Source organism: Nipponia nippon, unplaced genomic scaffold (assembly GCF_047370975.1).
Source record: "Nipponia nippon isolate SJK-2023a ecotype South Korea unplaced genomic scaffold, ASM4737097v1 scaffold_15, whole genome shotgun sequence".
Classification (NCBI taxonomy): domain Eukaryota; kingdom Metazoa; phylum Chordata; class Aves; order Pelecaniformes; family Threskiornithidae; genus Nipponia; species Nipponia nippon.
In genome coordinates, this window is record NW_028262331.1 from 3,381,362 (window position 1) to 3,399,329 (window position 17,968).

The 17,968-nt window shown below is 39.3% G+C and overlaps 1 protein-coding gene across 13 annotated transcripts in view; it reads right to left on the reverse strand.

Annotated features, from left to right (window-relative positions):
* The window catches only part of GTF2I (general transcription factor IIi), a 79,076-nt gene that overhangs the window by 30,407 nt on the left and 30,701 nt on the right, over nucleotides 1-17,968 (reverse strand). For 10 of the 13 annotated variants that reach the window (XR_015703409.1, XR_015703410.1, XR_015703412.1 and 7 more), the window contains exons 10-14: nucleotides 10,883-10,942; nucleotides 10,084-10,140; nucleotides 7,125-7,187; nucleotides 5,308-5,409; nucleotides 453-518 (exon numbers count right to left, since the gene is read on the reverse strand). Coding sequence is in view for 10 of the 13 variants with exons in the window: in XM_087751468.1 (XP_087607594.1) it covers nucleotides 453-518; nucleotides 5,308-5,409; nucleotides 7,125-7,187; nucleotides 10,084-10,140; nucleotides 10,883-10,942 (348 nt within the window). In the remaining 3 variants the exon portion in view is untranslated. The remainder of the gene's footprint in view (nucleotides 1-452; nucleotides 519-5,307; nucleotides 5,410-7,124; nucleotides 7,188-10,083; nucleotides 10,141-10,882; nucleotides 10,943-17,968) is intronic. The other 3 variants (XM_087751464.1, XM_087751466.1, XM_087751465.1) reach the window with 3 other exon arrangements.

The window sequence follows — 17,968 nt, forward strand, 5'->3', positions numbered from 1 at the left end:
CTCCAAGAACCATTAACATATAATTGTTGCTTCACTGCAAATCAATCATAATCAGAAAGGAACAATCAACCTCTGGTAACTTCTCCCCAGAACCTTTTCAAAAGATTATTTCACTTAAGGACTCAGTGTAATTACAAAAAAAAGGCCAGCTCTCTCAGATGTGGGTGGCCCCAGACATGAGCACACTGGAGCTCCAGGAAACTGAGCACAACTGAAAAATAAGATCAAGTTGCACACTTAGGTGCCAAACACAGGCACCCAATTTTGAAATTACTCTGCTCATCAAAAAAGCTAATTTTTAGTTAGTTTTAGGTCTTCTAATAATATTTAACCCTTTGGTGCTATCAGTACTGGTGTGCTCCTGAGCCAACAACAAGATGCATGCCAAAGAGCTGTGATTTATGGTGTCAAAGGACTAGAGGCAATTGTTTGGGAAGGAGTGTAACACATACCGTATTTTTTTTCAAACAGCTCCTCAACTTGCTTTCTCAAGTCTGTAATTCGCGCGTTCCATTTCTCTGCAAAGAAAAGAGGAGGACATGTCAGAGTACAAATGAGACTGAGAATCTCTTGTAAAATCTATTTAACAACTAATTGAAATATGCAGTGTGCTTTTACCGCTCACTTGCATACAGGTGCTTGTGGAGTACGGTATAGGCTATACCATAAAATATGTGGATACATTCAGAAAGAAAAAGGATAGAATAAAATGTTTAAGATTATCTCCAAAACTTGTGCATATGTTAAACCAAGTTTAAAAAAATAAAAGGACATAAGCTAGGCTAAAGTAACTCCAAAATGGTTTCTCTTTGATAGCTCGATCAGCAGCTCCCATTACCATCAGGGGTAAAGTCAGTTCGCAGCTGCTGTTGATAGTTATCTAAATCTGGGCGCTGAAAAGCTTAATTAGTGAAGCTTGATAAAGCTTACAGCGAGTACATGAAGTTGTTTTGGTGCAAATCTGTACAGCTATCTGGGTCAGAAGGCATCATGCCATCCTCTACCTTAATCCAGTATTTCTCCAAGTCCTGATGTTGCAAAACATGCCCATAAATCCTATTTCTGAAAGAAGATGCAGGCTACAAGACAGAAGTTATCCAAATCCAACTGTGTGTTCCACAGAGAGCTGGATTAAATGGCAGAATTTTAACATCTAATTTTCTGCCTGTGACAGAGCGCACACATTCACAGCTTTTTCTACTATCTCAGTGCTTTTAGGAAAATGCCACAACTCTTTTGTAGATGGTACCAGATGCTGGCTGGCCTTTACAAATGAGTTAATAAGCAAGTATACTTACAGCTTATTTCTTACGCTGAAGACTTAAGTCTAGTAACTGCAGAGGTCAAAAAATGAGGCCATTCAAGCTATTACACTGCCAGTTGTCAAAACATTCTTCTATCAGACAAGAGAGAGGATTGAATTTTGAGTCCATATTGAAAGGGTTTTAAATATTCATTCTCAGACCAATGTATACAACTTTGGCGGCCATTTTTAAGCCTATAGTTTTTAAATGTAATTTTATGGATAGTAAGAGAACAGCATACCTCAGATGTGGGCGAGAACAAGGCCTTGTTTAGAGGGGAAAGGGTGTTTTGGCACACTGCCTCTCATCCAGACATAAACTCTTCATTCTAGTGATCTGGCATATCATCTACATCAATTAACCTGTTTATATTTTGAAATAACATCCTTGTGGATAAATATATAATTGCTTCTGCCACCTTTTTTACTGCTACCCTGTAGTACACAGCTTTGTAGCTGATAAACATGTCTTGAGCTCAATGTTTTCTACTCCTGTGTCACTTCAACCTTGCAATATTTCCCTCTTTAACTTCAGGTGTATAGCCAGATGAAGCTCGCTCTGATTGCAGCACAACCACCAACTGCATTTTTTGTTGACCTACAGAACAAGGGATTAACAGCAGCTTTACCAGTAAGAGTCAGGAAAACACAAGTCAGAATTTACTGGCTTAAAGAGGAAATTCTGCTTTACTCAACAGAGCTGTGAACACACACGGCCGGTCCTGGGACAAGGGTTTTGAAAAGCACCTGCATGACCCAGGGGAAAGTCTCACAGAGTTGAGATCCCTTCAGTTCATCAAGCTCTGAGGCAAATTCAGCAAACAACCTCCTCCGAAACTCAGGCTGGTTTTCATCAGAGGGAGAACAGCCAGAAAGAATGTCATGCCATATTACAAAGCAACCATATAAAAAGCATACAAATTATAGTGTCTTGAATACTGGTTGTTGCTGCAATTTTAGGAGAAGCCGCTCCCACCCAGCCTGGTCTCCCTCTGCTTGTTAGCATGCTCACGAGAGCGTTCCTATGGGGCCACTAAGTTGTTAAGGTTTCGTCTTTCTCAGTTACCGAACCCCGCAATCTCTGGCCAAATATTCCATGTGGGTATTTTTCAAGCAACTACTTCCATGCCCCATTTCCTCCAATGGAAACACTACAGGGATTAATAATCAAATACACCACAAACCAGGCATGTTTATTTGGAATGGTGGATACACAGAGAATAGGCAATTGAAAAAAAATCACAAACAGGCTCACATTTTGATCAGCACACTGTTTTTTAGCTACTTTTGTATTTTATGAGTACATTGCCAAGCTAGGCTACAGAGACAAAATTCAGAGGGGTTATCAGGTAACTGGCATTATTTTTTATTAGACTGTCAGCATTATTAACCTCTTGGATTCAGACCAATTACTGTAAAAACATTCTTTTGTCACACACTTCGTGCTTGTGTAGCAAAGTGGAAGACATACCACAAAGCTAAGCTGATATTCTGATTTGGTAATCACTCTGCAAAGCAGTTTCATTTTCCCATAGGCACCAAGATAAATGATGGTTTCCTTCTATTCATCCATATACATCTTTTGACACATGGGAAACACCATCCCAATTAAATAACAATCCTGAAAACTTCCCCAGCCCATCCACGGTCTCTTCAATTCACCCCATTCTCCGCTCCAGATAACATCCACTACAGCAGGGGCAACCTGCACACAAAATGATGCTCAGGCACTAAGGACACTCCTGTTCCCATCAACATGCCACACAGTACTTTGTGAGGAAGTAAAATGGAAAACACACAGCAAGTCTAACCATGCTGCAGGCTGGTGAAACCTGTCTTCAACTGTGTGTCAAAATGGGGAAAAACTATACACACTTTCCATCACTGTCATAGTGAGACAATAGCTAAGGGGACTTTTTTTTTCCACTAAAATGGTATGACACAACTGCAAGACACAACTTGAAGCTTCTGAGCTTTTGATAAAATCTCTAAGAAAGAAAAAAAACGTTGTGGGAAGAGATTTTTACTGACAATGTCAGTTCCTTTCAGCAAAGGTATTTTTAACCTTAAAGAGTTGGTTCAGAAATATTTTTGAAATCCAACCTCCCTTCCCAAAGATGATCAATTTCTATAAAGCATTGTACCAGACACTTTTCATTCCTCCCCCTGGTTACAATTATTTTGTTTTCCACTTTGTTTTCCTGTTTCCATGAAACTAAGAGCACAGCACATTATTCACCCTGTTTCTCAGGCCACTTGGGGTACCTGATCTCCGACTCAATCAAGACATACAGGAAACCTCTCACAGCTATCAAACATCTGGATCTCATCAGTGTTATGTAAAATACTGAAAGTCTTTATCAGATGAGACAGATTTCTCTCTCAAGCATCTATACCTCCTTTCCAGTCTTCTGAGTGCATGTGCCTTTGTCATTCTGCATCTCTTCATGATAGAATTAAACACCTCCTTTCTCCTGTCCAATTATCTAATATTAGACTTCACTAGACAAAGGTGCAAAGTCTTCTGAAATGTCCAAACAGCAGCACTGCAACTACCAACAGTTGCTCTTTTTTTCATTACAGAAAATGAAGCTCTGAAGCTTCTCACATTCGTTTTGTGTTTTAGCCAGATGTTGCAACACTGTAGAGAAATACCACTTTCTGTACGTGAACCCCAAAAGTGAATATGAGGTGCAATAACCTCAATGCAATTTAGGAAGCCCAGGAATAAAGATCTCTGAATAATCTGTGAGCTGCAAAACACTGTAATCTAACTGCACGGCAGGCGGTTAAGAGCAGAGTTTTCTTGAGAACAGCCCAGAGAGACAATCTACCAAGTCAACTCAGAAGCCACAGTGAGCAGGTAAGCTGTGAGATATTCTTTAACTGGTGTTTCAACATTGGAAGCTCAACTCAAACTTTTATCATCCTAATATTTTATTACCTTTGCTCTCCACGTCTAATCAACCTCACTGTTCATTCCCTTCAAACACTGCTAGCCTGCCAAGCTTAGATGCTGTTTTCTACTAAGGGAATATATTGTAGCGAAAGCTTGGGCAGTATTAACCGCTCAATCTTCTACTAATGTTGACACTATGTTCTCCTGACCCAACCAAAACTAACTAATGCTACATGTGGAACTGCCTATGAGTATCAATGATCTTTTGAGAATAGAGGTCTCAGCGATGTTTTATTCATTTTCACTGAAATTAGCATGAAATAATGTTTCACACAAAACAGATGTCAGAAGAAGTTCCATGGGGATTTTTCAACTGACCTCAAATCCCAGCAATCCTAATAAACATCTCAAACACCGCGCCAAAGAACATGTTCCTGGTTGTGCAGAACCTTATAGAAGTACACAGATTAATGGGATATCTGCCCAGAAACCAAACCAAAACAAGGCATAAAGGAGAGGTATGGGGCCGCAACAAATCACATGGGAGATATCTTTAACCAGAATAACTGCAGTGTGTGGCTGCGTTTCTGGAGTGAGAACTCTACATAAGGTAAGATGAAAGAACACATTACCAAAAAGACCCCAACTTTTTGTGCGTCCACAGGGATCAAGGCAGGCTACTCAGCATAACAGAGTCATTTGGTTACCTTCCCAAATGTGGCTCCCCTCAGCACATCTTCACTGTTCACAGCGCATATCAGAAAGACCAGCTAGACAGGCTCCTGACCTCCGGTTCGCCATAATTCAGTACCCTAATAAATTCGGTCTTAGCTTCTTGTCCAACAAATCAGCTGACAAAAATCTAGACTTATTTTTATTTTATTAAATTACTTGTGGTGTCTATTTAGATGGTCACTTTGAATAATGAGAAACAACAGAGGTAGCCTATGATGATGATTATACTGCTGCAATGCACCTACAAAGAGCCCTGGGCTCTTAAATGAACACTCGCACTGGCATGTCTCACTCCTGCAGTGTGAAATTGTCTAATACCTTTTTATACAACAAAGCAGAAAGATAAAATAATCTTTAATTTTTAGCTTACCAAAATTGAACTCTCTCACTTTTCTTCTCCCAGTATTGGCAGCTTCATTAGCTGACTCGGTGTTCTTCGGTCTCTTGTTAGGGGGCAAGTAGTCATCATCGTCTTAAAGAAACATAAAAATATCACTGTTTTAATGTCCACAGAACTCACGTGCAACGTTGGAACTGCTTTGAATGTCAAAGCTCTAATGCAAGTATTGAACTGTGCTTTATCAGGGCGTCAAATTTTCCAACGCGTTACTTATCTGAGTAACTTCAGAAAGCTACTGGCCTGTGTAGGAACAATTTGCGTAAGAGGCCCAGCACAAGGCATAAGAGAAAAAAGAAAGCTTCTTCTGTACTTCCTAAGGAAAACAATATTGAGTTCTGAAACATGACTGGACATCTCATGATCATAAAATGACCACACAACAGCAAAAGAAATGAGGAAATAAATTGTGCAGACACAGACTACATTTTTTATGTAATTGGAAGTATCCTTCCACTAATAAGTCTTGAAGCACAGTACTTAAGTTTTTATCTTGAAAAGCTCAAGTGTGCTAAAACCGGTTTCAAACCAATGTAAAACCGATGGACATAACTGAAATTCATTTAACAGGTCAGCCCTACCTCAAACACACACAGACAGATGGGGAAAACTGCAAACCCCAGGTATTTTTCAGCGAGCTGCTACTTCGCCAGTCACTTCCCAACCCGAAACACTATCCTCCCTACCAGTGAATGAGTTTTTAAGACTGTCTAATTACCAATACCTGCAACCGTAAAGAAAAGAAACGGTTAAAGCAGACAAAGAAAACGGAAGTTAATTTCACATACAGAATAGCACCTGCCCAGGTCACCAAGGGTATAGTTTACCGAGGAAGAATAATATTACATATTGACATCTCTTGCACCTATGCAGTTGTATTTTATTCTGTTAGAGAAAATCTTTTCAGAGCATTTTTACTTTTGTGGTAAAGGCCTTTACATATACATAGAACTTAATGAATATTCTCTTACTACCTTTTCTGTTGAGGTAATGTAAGAATTATTTTACTGCTGGATTATAAAAAGGTGAAAGTAACGCCAGAAGTGTCAGCTTTGTCCTAAAATGCACTGCCCAATTTCTAAATTGCTAATTTGGTGGTCTTAATCTTACCCATTCCAGAAGCAAGTAACGCAAAAGCCAATTTCAGAATTGTTTTAAAGCAGTTACAGGACATGTAATTCACAAATACAAGAAATACAGCTGACTTCCAACCAACATCCTCACATGAAAACAACATGGACTCTGGTTAGTGGCTTTAGTGCCATTTAGAAGAGAAAGGGAGGTGGTAAGTACAAACGTTATCTCATATTTATCGATATTAGACAAATAAATTGAAGCTTCACTTACACCACCTGTAACACATCATTTCTGTTACAGTACAATTCTTCCCAGAAGCTAGTGTTGACTAGAAATTTTGTATCACTCCAGTGTGCTTATAAAACAACACGCTCTTCAAAATGAACATTGCAAAAACTTTTGAAAATTTAAATTAACGGCTATTAAATAAAGAGTATTCTTCATTACCAATGCTTGAAAAATGTGTGAAAGATGCAAATCTCTGTCATGCATCATTTCAAAACCAGTCCACTAAGTCCAATATGCTTCAGTATGTTGTGGTTTCATAAAACTTCTGGACTAGGTATGTTTACAAAGCAGTGCACGATCCAAACTGCAGTCAACACTGGCACATAAACCTATTTATTCAATGCCAAGTAATGCAGGCATTGTAAAACATTTTTTTGGACATAAAAATACCCAATGCACTGAAATCAATGAACTGGAGAACTAACCTTCGATGGTGACCTCGACCTCAGGATCCTCACTTGTTTCTGAAGGGGCGTGCTGGGAGGAATCTGAAGGGGGAAAAACAGGACTGCTGAATGATGGACACAGAGAAGATTTTTAACCAAACACTCCGTGATTTTATATTTAAAACAACACTTGTCAAAAAAGCCCCCTGGCTCACTGAAACATTTTTGCATTCGCAGCATGCAACAAAAACCGAAGCAAAGATATTTTACCATAAGCCTTTAAGCAATTCTAGACAGGGTAAGGAGGCGGGGATTATACTTGCTAAATTGCGTGTGCAGCAGTGCAGAGTTGGTGTTAATGACAGTAGGAAATTCCTTATTCTCGGCTTAATAGGATTAATACAATCATAAATATTTTTCCCTTTGTTATCAAGGATTACTGAAAATATAAACAAAGGCTGTGTGCCCCTACAGATGATATATTCCTTTACCATTTATACAGACTCACAGTTGTTGCACTATAAAGATTTCCATAACAGGCTGCAAGGCCAACAGTGAAAAATGAGAGGGAAATTCATAATCACAATGCTTTTGTTGGGGCAGTCTGCACCAACATAATAAATACGGTTAGGGCTATCAATACTCAGTGGCAGAAAGAGCAATTTGCATTTAACTGCAGTAAAGTTTAAAAAAGTGAAGCTAATTATATTGCAAACTATTTCAAAACTAAGTAGCGGTGTACGAAGGAATATATTTTAATTAGTCTGGCAGAGTAATGCTGCACTTGTGCATTTTGAAGAATATCTTCTTTCAGATCTCTGTAAGCTGGAAGTATGATATCACTTTGGGAGCAAGTCTGAAGGAATCTCCGTTTCAAAGGCTCTTCACATGATGGCGTGTATCGTAGAGATTCAGCCGTATCTACTGAGACACCTTAACTGGAGTATATTCGAACTACGTCAGATATATCATCTAGTTAATGGAAAACATAGTACGATGTTTTGATCCTAGTTCAGAGTGAGTAGATAACTCACTCTGGGTAGATAACTAGCAAATGCACAACAAAAGCAAAGAATTAGGAGGTAATGGTCTTTTAATAGACGTGAACATAAAGTATGGTCATAAAAATAACTATCGCATCAACTCATCACTTAGAACCTTTCTTGAGAGCACCACAAAAGTTTAAAAAAAAAAAAAAAAAGAGAAATACAGTTTTTGGAAATCTAAGAACAGCCACGAAGACTGGCAAATGGTCCATCTGGTCCAGTACCAAATCCCTGAGAAACAGTCATAATTAAGAGAAACATGCAAAAATGTCAAAGCAGATGGTAACAAAGTTCTGGAAGAAAACTCCCAGATGGGACATTTCTTCTTAAGTCATATTAAACCAACTGGTTTAAACACTAAAGTAAGTTGGTTTTTTTTTAACAAAGTATTATCATCACTAGGTATTTTTTTGATCTTAGGTAAATACACACAGCTCCTAAGCAGCAGCCTCCTTCACAGTTCTAAACGTTGTCATTCACTGGCACTGTCTCCATTTTCTCAAATGTGATTTCATTCGGTTTAAAACAATTTCTTTTGATGCACATAACCTTAACTTTCTGATTGCTGAATTTTAATCACACCATGCTCCCCACTCATCCAATCTCACTAAGACCCCAGACACCTTTATGAGCTACAGCTAATCTGGGGGATTCCAGGCACACGTTAATTTTGCCACTTCCTTTTTCACCATCTCGTCGAGGTTATTGGAGGGGAAAAACAGTGAAAACCCCCAGTGATATACACCAAAAAATACATTTGTACATCCCTCTGATGTTTTCCTTTGCAGAAAACAATCATTTCTGCAAATCTTCTGCATCACAGGCTGTAGCTTTCAGAAAAACTTTCCGAAGAACTTTAAATGCCTATTATATGAATTTCTTTAATAATAATTAGAAGGGTATACACCAAAGACTTCATGAAATCCAAATACTGTCATCGATTTTTTTACTCATTTTTGTGAGGATCAGCAATAAATAATTTTATTTTACAGAATCCAGACAAGACTGCCTACGCTGTATGCCTATTTAAACAACAAATGAAATTTAAGTTAGACTGTTACCTGCAATTTTTAATCACTGCCTATAGGCCTTTTCTTAAATACTAACCTTCACGAACAACAGGTTTATTGTATTCAGCAAAACCAGGGTACAACTTTCAGCACATCTCTTAGAGAAACTTGTAAAGGAGAACAGATTTGAGAAAAGAGTGTGTAACAAAACCATATTCTGACACAAAGGGTCACACTCAGCATCTGTAGCTACAAAATTCTACAGAGTCAAAACCAAAGCAAAGTCAGAGTCTTGGTCATTTTGTATCACACTTCCCATTCCTCAGGCTCTCTCAGGCATAAAGCTCACAGCATTATGCTTCAGGAAACAAAGTACCTAGATTATTTTTCTCAAATAAGTAGAGTTAATAGTGCAGTCAGCAAGAGCAAAGAACTTTATTCTCCTTTATCAAGAGAAATGCTTTTAAATTTCATGTAATGGTACCCTTAACTATGGTGATATTTACCTTCAAAGCAAAACTAATGGGATTTGCAAGAATGAGTATTGCTGCTAGCATAACCGGGCCTTAACATCCAAAAAATACTCACGACTCAGGTTTGAGAGCCAGGTGCTTAGAATGAAACTAGCTGCAGAATGATGTACTTTTAACATCATGTCAAAGCATTAAATGTTGGGTGACAAGCACCTTACAAATGCAATTTATGATTTAAAAGAATGATGACTCCCATCACAACTTGCTTATAGCACAGAGTGGCATGATTTGGGAGATTAAAAGCAAAACAGAACAAAAAACCCAAAAGCCAACCTTGTGGAAATGTGGAAAGAGAATGGTTGGAGAAGATGAACAACTTTAATTAAGGTGCCATCTTTTCAAATACTTCTGTAAAAAAATATCCAATGATGTTAAATTATTCTCATGAAAAACATTTCATATCTCTAACCTTCTACCGGTATTTCCACATCTGTTCCTTCACTGCAATCGGAACCCTGGTGGCTTCCTTTAGACAAATATAAAGTAAAAAAACATACCATAATAAAAATACAAAAGGAACTTTTAACATCGACTATTCAAAGCAAGGGTTTTCGTAAGCGAAAAATCCAGAACTATAACGTTCACATGAACAACATACAGAAGGCTCAATTTCTGAATCTTAAAATTCATGACAGCAGGACCACTCTGATGTTACAAAGAAATTAATGGATTGAACTGCAGATTAGTATTTTCTAGTGTTTGCAAATGGGCAAACCAGTATTTTTAATATAGATTGTAAGAAGCTGAAAAAAAATGTACAATTTTGGAGTAAATTTATTTCAGACATTGTTCATATACAGTAAGGAACTCCTCCTACTAAACACAGACTTTCCATATATTTTGTTTTGTATATACCCATTCACTTCACACACAGCTGAAAGAAAGAAATGATCAAGTTGTACTCATAATACATAAGCAGTTTATTAAACATTATAACCAATTATGAAACAGACCGAATTTCATGAGAAACATTCAACTTGCACAAATTACTAGTGCTTTACTGATCAACCTTTTCGAATTTAGAAAAGAAAGAAATGAGATTCCCTTCTATATGACTCTCTACGTGGACACCTGAAAATTAAGGCAACTGAAATTTTCATGTCTGTTGAAGTTTAAGTTGCAATACCCTAAAACTCTTAGTTCAAAAGTAAAACTCACACATTCAATTTCCAAAACAGATGAGAGAAAAATACAACTAAAAGATCTACCTGTGTAACTCTTTGCAAGAGCAATTTTTTCATCCATCTCTGATGTTTCGGAAGGGCCTGCTTGGGAACAAAGAGAACGGCTTTTAAATTGTGTCTCACAACAAACACATTTTCCCAGTCCATAGAGGAAGTTGACAAATAACTCTTAACTTCATATATCATATGCTCATTTCATACTTTCTGTAATGTTGAACTTAGGAGAGACTGTGTGAAATATTAAGATTATATAAATCCTTACGCATCCAGTTCAACAGAATAAAAATGTTGAGGGGCTAACGGCAGGGATGTGCATTTCTTGGACTACTGAACAGTCAGAGACTCACACAGAACAGCAGGTTTTCAATTTTTTCCGTGTTAATAAACTAATTTTAAAACATGAAGTGTTGATGGTTCTGCCTTCTTTCAATGAATTTTTAATCAGCTAAATCTTTTTCCTGTTTGTTAAAATTTGTATTCCTAGGGAGTCCTTTTTGACTTTAAAATTTCTACCTACATTAAACAGACAAATTCAGAGAGATTAAAATCATTTACGACACTTCAAGGTTGTTTGCTTTTCATCACAACAGCTCTTTTGATGGCTATATACGGACTGCTTTAAAAAGGCTGTTGCAGAAAGCAGCACACAAACGACACTTAAAAGATTAAATTAACACCCCTAAAATCCTACTGCTTAACGCTTTGGCACTCCTGCAGTTACACTGAAAAGAGTGAACTGCTTACAGCACAAATGGCTTCACACTGAGCAAGAGATCATTCTATACCACAAAAATAGCATAGGTATATAAAACTAGCCGATGTGTGGCATACGGGAATGTATAGAACTAACTGGAACTGAAGGATTTGGACTAATTGTTCTGCGTAAATCAAATCACTGCTGTATTCGTTTGCAAAAGCAATCTGCAGAAGATCATACACCTTCCCAGAAATTATGGCCGCTTAGAGGTAGCTTTAAAAGTGCATCAACAACAAATATTAATAGTTTCACAACACAGAAAGCTACTGCTAACTAATAAGGCAAGTGAAATATTTTAAACTCATTATTTAATACACACAGTGAGTAAGAAAAGATAGAAAAGACTGTTGTGACAATCAGACTTAATCATAGAATCGCTGAGGTTGGAAAAGACCTTTAAGATCATCAAGTCCAACCGTTAACCCAGCACTGCCAAGCCCACCACTAACTCATGTCCCTAAGCACCGCATCTCCCCGGCTTTTAAATACCTCCAGGGACGGGGACTCCACCACTTCCCTGGGCAGCCTGGGCCAGGGCCTGACTACTGTTTCAGCGAAGAAGTTTTTCCTAATATCCAACCTAAACCTGCCCTGGCGCAGCTTGAGGCCGTTCCCTCTCGTCCTATCGCTTGTTCCTGGGGAGAAGAGACCGACCCCCCCCGGCTCCAGCCTCCTTTCAGGCAGTTGCAGAGAGCGATGAGGGCTCCCCTCAGCCTCCTCTTCTCCAGGCTGAGCACCCCCAGCTCCCCCAGCCGCTCCTCCCCAGCCTTGTGCTCCAGCCCCTGCCCCAGCCTCACTGCCCTGCTTTGGCCATGCTCCAGCACCTCAATGTATTTCAGTCAACTGAAAGCACATATAAGTATCGAATACTATGAGTTATTCAAGAAAATTAATATTTAGGGATTAAATTTTTAATTATTAGGTGGCTACAATAATGTTTGGTTGAGACCGTTCTGCCTCATTTGATTGCTCAGATTTTCAAAGGGATTTTAAATTAACAGGACTTCAAGTGAGGAACCTATACAAGATCGTTTTACATGCATTCCTTTCAGTAAGTGCTGCTTTAACCCCCTCCTCCCACTTTTTCTTTGCTGGGGAGTTTGGTGTTTTTCTATTTGTCTGTTTAACTCAGCGGAGCTCCCCGATTTGGTTCAAAACATGGCTTCAGGAAGAGTGGCAGTGGCACAGCCGAGACCAAAGTCCAAAGACGGGAAGAAAAGGAGCAAGGCAGAAGCCAGAGACACTGGTGGTGCTCTAGGCCACACGAGAAGAAATTCTCATCAAAATAGTGTGATTTGCAACTGTTATGGGCGAGTGGGAATAGAACACAGCCTCCCTGCGTGCTGGAAAACATCTCCATGGACTAAACTTGCTTTCATTTAAATAAATGTATTCCGTGTACGCAGCCAGATGGGAGAGTCATTTCCTAAGAACTCTTCTGAACATGCAATTACTATAATTCATAACGCACTGACACACAGAAGCATGCATCCCATTATAAGCAAATATCCTATTATAAGCACATAGTTTTGTGTTTATTCCTTCTTGATTCAGAAATCCTGACGGGATTGTTTTACCTACACATTCCGCAACAGTCTCTATATTGCATTATCTTCATGCCAAATATATGATGTGACACAAATAAAAAAGGAAAAATAGGAGTCTTTGACATGTTCAAACTTGGAAGAAAGACTTCTCTAGTTAGACATAGACTTACTAGGCTTACAGTCCCTGGGATTAAGCACAGAGAACTCAATTCCCTCATCTTTAACGTCAATAAAACCTGCAGTACATGCAGTAAATCCATCAGATTTTTAAAGTGACCCACACTGATTGTTTTATGAAAATGGAAGCTTTTTTTAATATTATGAAGCTTTGACGGAGGAAAAAACAGTATGAAAAAATTGTTTCAGGAATTAAAAAGTGTAAAACAATATATTCTGCTAGCTTAATTTAGTAAAGACTAGAAAATGAAATTTAGAAGAATTCTGAAGGTTCTACCACCAGGAGATATTAAAAAAAAAAAAAAAAAGCAGATACATTTCCACTTTACTGCATTCATGCACATTACAAGCAGATTACTAAGAAAAGTAAAAAGCAAACGTGGTAGTAAACCCATTTACTTACACTGAGTTCAAATCCCTCAGCCTCAGTTTCTAATGGATTATGTCCTAACACCACACAGCCAAACCTGCGCCGCTTGGCAGAAGCAACGGATTTATCTCATGCGTTAGCGCTGTCAGCGATCCTCATTTTTTTTGTCTTCTTTTTGCTACACAGATGGCAGCGATGTGAATAATACGTAATTACCAGGGTGTCCTGGTTTCGGCTGGGATAGAGTTAATTTTCCTCCTTGTAGCTGGTACAGTGCTGTGGTTTGGATTTAGGATGAGAATAACGCTGACAACACACTGATGTTTCAGTTGTTGCTAAGTAGTGCTTACACTAAATCAAGGACTTTTCAGCTTCTCATGCTCGACCGACTGAGGAGGCTGGGGCTGCTCAAGAGGCTGGGAGGGGGCACAGCCAGGACAGCTGACCCCGACTGGCCAAGGGGCTATGCCATACCATATCACGTCATGCTCCGTATAGAAACTGGGGGAAAGCCGGCTGGAGGCCGCTGCTCGGGGACGGGCTGGGCATTGGTCGGTGGGTGGTGAGCAATTGCATTGTGCATCGCTTGCTTTGTATATTATTTTATTATTTACTATTTTATTTCAATTATTAAACTGTTCTTACCTCAACCCATGAGTTTTCTCACTTTCACTCTTGCGATTCTCTCCCCCATCCCACTGGGGCGGGGGGAGTGAGCGAGCGGCTGGGTGGTGCTCAGTCACTGGCTGGGGTTAAACCACGACACAGGGTAATACCAGAATGACTTTAGAAAACACAACATGATGCTTTCTTGTTTTCTCAATATATTCTCTGGAATTTCTTTAAGATAGTATCTACACGCCGAGCCTTACGTTATGGAGGTTAGAGTACTGCCAGCCTAACTTTACAGTTTTAGCCCCGTTAAAATGAACATTACTTCTAGCATTCTGGGAAATCTCCAAAGGAGAAACATTTTGTTGTTAGAGACACACTAAAAGATGTTTATGACTTTCAACGTTCCAGAGTGAGAATAAAAGCACAGTTTACTTTCCCGTTTTGGGCTTTTTTTCCAGCAGAAGCTACCTTCAGTCTCATTTGGTTTTGGATGAATGTCCTATATTTTAACTGCCTCACTCTAACATTTCCAGAGATTCCAAAACTGATAACGCTGTTCAACCACATGGTGCTTTAGAGAGAAAAGATGTTAGGCAGTGGTTTTCTCACTCTCAGTGCTTTATAAGCTAAACCAGTCACTTCATTAGACAGTGGCTTATAAGCTGAACCAGCCAATTCACAGGACACATTGTTTACAGCCTTTTCCTTCTGCTTACAATTCTTTGTTTTAACTTCGGGGCGTCAGTGGTAACTGAAGACTTGCATCCACAAAATTCACAGGATAACATGCCTCTTTCAGGAAATGTGAGGTCCTTAGTCAGCAAGTTACTCAGTTCTGTGTGGGCTATGTTTCCATAAAGCCTTGGTTTACTCTGTGCTGATGAAGAGGACTGAAGATGGTACACATCCCAGAGGAATTTTCTTAACCTATTCCTGCTTGTAAATTGGAGGGGGCGGGGGGGAGCGGGGAACCCAAGTATAGCTCATAATTCTAGTCCCTTAATTGATTCAGAGCTGCTCTCATTCTGGTACTGATGGTATTTTGACCTCATTTTTTCCATCAAAAGTCTTTAAGATAGCCTGGGTCTTGTAGACAGCCTTCTAGTAAGAAGCCAAGATGCGTGTCTGTTACTTTACAATACATTCAGGCATCAGCTGAACAAGTGCCCTGAACGCAAGGAAGCTGGTATAGAAGCTAGGAGGATTTACGGGCACAGAGATGCATTTGCATTAACGTGGTACAGAACACACGCCTTCCTACTTGGCTTTAGGATCAGGCCTTACACATACCCAGCTGGTCTGGAGCTCAGGCAGAAATCCATGCCGGTCCCTCTGCAACAGCCATGGAAACAGATTATTGCCACAGCACAGTAATATGCTTAATCTAAGAGTACAAACCACATTAAGGACTAAACAACATTTTAACCTAAAAAACCTAAGAAACAGCATTTTAACATTTCTTTTCGTAAGAGCCATAGTAACTGGTACTTATAGATAAGGTACATGCAGGAATATTAGCTATGATAGCTGGAATGCTCTAGTATGCGTTATTTAGTCCTGCAGACCTCTGCTCAGTCCTTTTCCTCATTTAGTGAACAGTCAAAATCTGGACCTTTCTTCCAGAACAGGTTGTCTTTGGTGTCACCCAACGCATTTAACACTACAGTGACCTCCACATTTGTCCAGGATACTGGAAAAAACCACACACTGCCATACTGCTAGTGCCCACTGATGGAAAACTGCTCTGTCAAAACACCCACATGAAGTTTTTGATGGCTAAAGTCCTTATTTTTCAGTCGTCTTATTGTGTATTGCTAAAACATTTCTAAATTTAGTAATTCAGTATTAACTCATACCAACATCCAAATGCTGCAACCTACTACGAGATAATAGATTAAAAGAACGTCCACCTACAGGTAAAATTTTCCTCCTGTTTGATTAACGGGAGAATTCCACGTGCCACCGAGGCACACAGCACTTTGGTCAGCATTACGGATTTGTGAGAGGAAGCAAGCACTCAGTGAAAAACAGTAACTGTGAAATTTCACCAGTAAATCATTTTCTCCAGGAAGCCCCAAGCAGATTGCTGTTCTCTAACAGTTAAGTTGTTTGTTCTCATAAATCGATAAGCCCGGCTTTTGCTGTAGGATATTTTTAGTAAGAACTATGACCCTAGCCATTTTCTTTATTTTGCAGCACGTCTCTACAAAGGTAATGCTTGGGCAGACTTGCGTCATCCCTCAGGAGCACACCTCAGGATAACTGGACCTTTCTAAGGTTCACTCCTCTGCACAGCACCATCATGCACACCCAAACCCCTATATGCCTCCTGAATTTATAGCTCTCTGCACTTTGTACAACCTTTGGCTTGAATCTGAGCATCAGCAACTCAACAAAATGAAGGGGAAGCTGCTTTACTCTGGGGAGGGTGGCATGACGTGACACGGTAACACCTCTTTTAGCTTGCAGCACGCCATCCCTTCTACCAGTATATTCAGTTTTGCCTTGTTTAAAACGCAAGTTTGGAGGACTACACTGGGAGGGGGGAAAGGGGGAGTTATTCATCGAGCACTATTTTATCTGAAAAAGATACATATTGTTTTTCACCAGTCAGAAGATTAAATTTAAGAGTTCTGTAAAAGACAACAAAAATTCCCCCTCCAAATCCACATGGCTTAGACTTTACTATGGAAGCATATTGTATAAATGGGATTTTTTAAGCTCAAAGACGCTGCAGCACAATGGGTTACTATTTTGTAAGGAAGCAATTTCAGTACAGACTCTCTTCAAATGGCATTGGATTACACTTCGGGCTATTGGCCAAATTCTGACATTGTTTTTATGCATGAAATGGAAAGCCACAAGGGGCTGAAAAGCAAAAAGATGACAGGACTTGGCTTTGGAAGGAACAATGATCAGGTTGTCTCCAAAAAAGTATCTATTTTTACTACATTATATTGTGCCTGTAACACCTCCCATCCCCTGAGGCTAGGCAATGTACAAATATGAAGAAAAGATAATCCTAACACTAGAGAATTCACCTTTCAAATTCTGAACGTGAGTAGTGACATTTTGCTATGCCGTATGGTTAAGATCTCTCTGAACAGTGCTCGTACATTACTTGAGCCGTGCCAGTATGAGAATATTGATTCTCCAAGCCTGTGGCTAGTTATTAAAGCACATTAGAAAATAATCTCAAGAATCTTTGTGTATAAACACACACAAAAATGTTATCTCAACAATATGTAATATTACAAAATGAAAGTGTTGTGGTGTAACCCCAGCCAGCGATGAAGCAACACACAGCTGTTTACTCACTCCCCCCTCAGTGGGACAGGGAAGAGAATTGGAAGTGTAAAAGTGAGAAAAAACTCATGGGTTGAGGTAAGAACAGCTTAATAATTGAAATAAAATATTGTAATAATAATAATAATAATAATAATAATAATAATAATAATAATAATAATAGTAAAGAATACACAAAGCAAGTGATGCACAATACAATTGCTCACCACCCACTGACCAATGCCCAGCCCGTCCCCAAGCAGTGGCCCCCAGCCGGCTTTCCCCCAGTTTCTATACGGAGCATGACGTGATATGGTATGGCATAGCCCCTTGGCCAGTCGGGGTCAGCTGTCCTGGCT